Below are 4,910 nucleotides of genomic sequence, written 5' to 3' on the forward strand. Positions count from 1 at the left end.
TGTGTCTCTGAGATTTCGGTCATAGTCTGGGGTACTTGTACCTTATCCCAATTTTTACTTCTATTGCTTGTGCTTGATGATTGTTTTAAGCTTGTACACTTTTGTAACACATTTTAAAAGAGAGGTTCCCCTGGACATATGAAAGAGGTTAACTGTTGACTTGCTACTTGTTTTCCTGTGGAATATTAAAGGTTGAGCTTTCTTATGTCCTGTCCTCTATCAATCATCTATTATTTTAGTTCTCCCCATAATTTCAAATTACTACTAGCAAACAAGGAAGTCTAGGGAGACTAATCTAGGCCACATATTCCATGTGCTGATTTGTCAATGAATATCTATACACTCCAACTAACCTCTATTTAAGACTGGATTAATTAGGTGATTTATAATTAGCCTAAATTTGACCTAGTCATGAATTTTCCAAGTACAGGAATAGGGCATGACAAACGGGCGGGTCTAGTCGGATATCAGTCGGTCAAAATGAGCAGGTAAAAATGGATAAAATATTCGACTCAACCCATATTTAGTATAGATAATATGAATATTCATATTATCCATTGTTTCTTATTATGTAAAGAAATACGTACTTTCATTAGAAGATTTTTTTTCGTATTCTTTTTCTCCTTTTAAGGGTGTGTTTGTTATGAAGGAAAATATTTTCATGTTTTTGTAGAAAATATGTTTTTGGAGAATGAGTGGTCCTGAATCGAAGTCGAGAGGTCAAAATTTGGGTCTCGGGTCAGGGCCTAACAGGAAGGTATGTGGAAAAGTCGCTTCCACAAACCGAATAGTTTCAAAGAAAAAGTGAGTGTTGAGAGTTGGAAAATGTTGGCAACATATATTATAAAGCACTAGACTAGTTGTGATTAGCATCAAACTGAAGAATGCAAGTAAGAGTTTTAGAAATGTCCATCTTAGTTTTGTTGGTATTTTTTCCATTGCTTAGTTTAGGAGACAGATTAGAGGGTTGTGAGAATTGTTGGTGCAAGAATGATGGTCCTATCATTCATTTCCCCTTCAGACTCAGTCATCAACCAAAACATTGTGGCTATCCTGGCTTTGAACTACACTGTAACAATAAAAAAGAAACCGTCCTTGAGCTTTCCTTGTTTGTTCACTTAGTTGTTGAAGAGATTGATTATGTTTCACAGCAAATTAACCTTTATGATCCGGACGAGTGCATAGCAGCCAAGCTACCAAAACTAAATTTGTCACAATCTAATTTCAGAAATGATGACTATCCCACAGTCCTATTCAATTGTTCTGCATCATTCAGAGGTGGTTTCTTGGTTCCATGTCTTGGTTCTTCTGGTTACCAAGTATATGCTATTTCTTCGACTTTTAGCCTCGACTTCGCCTTGTCTGACCCTTGCACAAAAATTCATCAGTACCCATACTCAGTGTCAACATTTGGTCAGAACAAGCTGCAGCTGAATTGGCCTATACCACTCTGTAGCAACTGTGAGTTAAAAGGAATGGATTGTGGTTTCAAGAATGGAACAAACCTATTGGAAACTCATTGTTTCAATCGAACTATGACCAAAAAAGGTACTATTTGTGTGTCTTAAATTTTTCTTTTCCGTCATTGATAAAAAGCACCTAACAGACACTTTAATTTTGTCCATAATAGGTATTACTAAGCAGCCGTTGATTGCAGGTTAGTTTTATTAAGTTCTCACTCTATTAGTTTCCTACTTGATTTTCTTTTATGCTTATGACATGTACTTTATTCAATTATATTGTAGGTGTAGTTTTAGGTACAGCGCTTGTTTGCATTATTGTCTTCTCACTTTATCAGCTATATTTGACAAGTAGAAATGAAAGAGAGAGTCGAGTTAGACTTGAAAAGTTTTTGGAAGACTACAAGGCCATCAGACCAACACGATATTCTTATGCTGATATTAAGAAGATAACAGACGATTTTAATGAAAAGTTAGGAGAAGGGAGTTATGGAACTGTATACAAAGGGAGACTTTCCAGTGAAATCTATGTTGCAGTAAAAGTCCTACGCGATTCCAAGGGTAAAGGGGAAGAATTTATCAATGAAATCGGTACAATTGGGAGAATACACCATGTTAATGTGGTCCGCTTGGTTGGTTTTTGTGCCGATGGATTCAGACGAGCTCTGATCTACGAATACCTACCAAATGATTCACTTGAAAGGTTCATTTTACCAGTGAGCTCAAGCCCGGGTAGTATCTCACTCATCAGCTGGAACAAGCTTCAACATATTGCTCTTGGTACTGCAAGAGGGATTGAGTATCTTCACCAGGGATGTGATCAGCAAATTCTACATTTCGATATCAAACCACAAAACATCCTTTTAGACCACAACTTGAACCCAAAAATATGCGATTTTGGCCTAGCCAAACTGTGTTCTAAAGAAAAAAGTGTGGTCACTATGACAGCTGCTAGGGGAACTATTGGCTACATTGCACCAGAAGTGTTATCAAGAAACTTTGGTAAAGTTTCTCATAAGTCTGATGTTTATAGCTTCGGGATGCTCTTGTTAGAAATGGTTGGTGGGAGGATAAAGATGGATTCTAAGACGAATAATCACAGCAAAGTGAATTCTTTGGAATGGATATATAGACATTTGGAGAAAGGAGAAGAATTAAAGATTCGGATACAGGGAGAAGGAGATGGTACAATTGTGAGAAAGTTGGCTATTGTTGGACTTTGGTGCATACAGTGGCATCCCATTGATAGGCCTTCAATAAAAGTAGTTACTCAAATGCTGGAAGGAGATGGGAGCCATCTCAACTTATCCCCAAATCCTTTTATAGCTACTATTACGCCTAAGTTAAATGGAAGTCCTCACAGTGAAGATCTTGACGTGATATTAGAAATTGAATAACACTTCAAAGTCATTTGTATAATGTAAAGGAGATAGTATAAGAATTGCAAAAGTATTTTGTTTCATAATAGTGTTCAGCCAGCTGAATCATAATTATTTAGACTTATTTCTCGATTTGCAAGTGTTAGATCCTTGCATTAAAACCATGTTAATCGAATATCCACAATCAGAAAGAAATGAGTTGAATGATAAATGGCGAAATAGTCCTTTTCTCAAACGCACTCATGGATAAATCTTATGAGAGAAGAATCAAAGAAAGGAACAGAATTGCACCCATGTTAATTTAACAATAATATATTCTTGTTTCTTCAGATTTTATTTGTGATTTTGATTTCTTTTCTATCACTTTAAAATTTGTTGCAAACACTTAGCTCTGAAGATGAATTCTCAGTTAGCCGATTTCAAGTAGCAGTAGAAGTAGATTACGTAGTAGTGGTAGCTTGTGACCTCTCCTCTGAACCCTATTCTTTTAAAGTGTTAATGTACATATTGCTACTTAGTGATGGTGGAGGCAAACTTAGTATAAGTACACATACATAAATTTATTAACATATCTAAAAGTTATTCAACTAAGAATTTTTCATGGGTAAGCTCATATCCCATTAGCAAGCTGCATTATTTGGCTGGACACAAATTAATACCATTATCTATATGGACTTATTTGGGCATCATTTGGCTAGGATGAAAATAGTTAAAAGGAAAAAGAGTTTTAACTTTTGTGCATAGAGTGTAAAATTTATGGACAAAGTCAAGGAACTGCTTTGCCTCGTCATTGACTTGGATCACATCATCCTAAACTTTTGATCCTATGTCGTCCAGCTTTCTTAGAGCTGTAGGTCTCAGTCTTCTAACGTCAGCTCTTTGGCAGGCCAATCGATCTCTGCTGCTCGTATGAATCATATTGTGGCATTAATTCTTCAACTACTCCCAAGTTAGAGTACTTTTTAGTTTTTACACACAAACTCTTTTAAGGTTTTTGTACACTCTTTAAGAAAAATATTTTCTGCGGTATCATAGGACGTTAATGTCATGTAATGAACCTTATTCTCTTTAGTCTTGAACACGGAAACATGACATTTCAATCTCCTTCATTAATAATATAGGTAAACGTCAAAGTCTTCCTCTTGAGGGCAATTCATCAAATTGCAACGTTCTCATCAACGACCAAACACGCGTTTTCCATTGGCTTGGGACCCAAGGGAGTAATATTTGTAATAAAAAGTCCACACAGCTTTTAAGTGTCCAACAAACACATTTGTATTCCTAATAATAGGAAAGAAAAGAATCAAGACAGTACAAATGTATTTGTGTAGGGGAACCATTCTGCTAAAATATTTTACATTAATTATTTTCCTGCAAACATATAATGCTAGGAAGAGCAAACACTACTGTCCCCCTTCTGCTTGTGGCCATATCCGTAACATAAGCTACCCTTTTCGCTTAAACACCGACCCAGAACATTGCAGAAATGATCATCCAGCATTTGAATTAGCTTGTGAAGATAATCAAACGGTTACACCGTTAATATTTTCCAAGAAGATGTATGTGCAAGATATTAATTATGATAATTGGACAATTCACCTGATAGATCCAACTTTATAAACACAAGATCATTTGTGCTCTCTAGTACCTCAGTTTACTATTTACGCACACCTTCATTTCTTCTATTACGATAATCCAGAGTCCATTTTCATGTTCAACTGTCCATTTGCTGTTAATAATAATTCTTCAACATTTGTGGAAATTAGTGGCTGCAAATTAAGCAGACACACTTATTTAAAGATTGGAGATATGAAGGCCTCTGAAGTAAGTGATGGATGTAGAGTACAACGTATAGGCTTGACCTCATGGCCTAATATTAAAGATGCAGAGAACAACATTTCCTTTTCTGATTTTCATCAAGCAATCCTCTACGGATTTGAGCTTCATTATTATTCGTTGGGTTCTACCGTTCTGAACAAAGGATGAGTAAGGACTACATGTTCGTTTACTTCTTCAATTATATATATATATATATATATATATATATATATATATATATATATATATATAT

The 4,910-nt window shown here is 35.6% G+C and overlaps 1 protein-coding gene and 2 pseudogenes across 1 annotated transcript; all 3 read left to right on the forward strand.

Annotated features, from left to right (window-relative positions):
• The first annotated feature begins 884 nt into the window (after positions 1-884).
• LOC125858375 (RING-H2 finger protein ATL22-like) lies at positions 885-1,603 on the forward strand (annotated as a pseudogene).
• A 111-nt stretch (positions 1,604-1,714) lies between these two features.
• LOC125858383 (rust resistance kinase Lr10-like) lies at positions 1,715-2,857 on the forward strand. The gene has a single exon (XM_049538146.1). It carries the CDS (start codon positions 1,715-1,717, stop codon positions 2,855-2,857), a length of 1,143 nt encoding a protein of 380 aa, XP_049394103.1.
• A 1,299-nt stretch (positions 2,858-4,156) lies between these two features.
• LOC125858393 (uncharacterized) lies at positions 4,157-4,825 on the forward strand (annotated as a pseudogene).
• Positions 4,826-4,910: the final 85 nt, after the last annotated feature.

Source organism: Solanum stenotomum, chromosome 1 (assembly GCF_019186545.1).
Source record: "Solanum stenotomum isolate F172 chromosome 1, ASM1918654v1, whole genome shotgun sequence".
In the NCBI taxonomy this organism is placed as follows: Eukaryota; Viridiplantae; Streptophyta; class Magnoliopsida; order Solanales; family Solanaceae; genus Solanum; species Solanum stenotomum.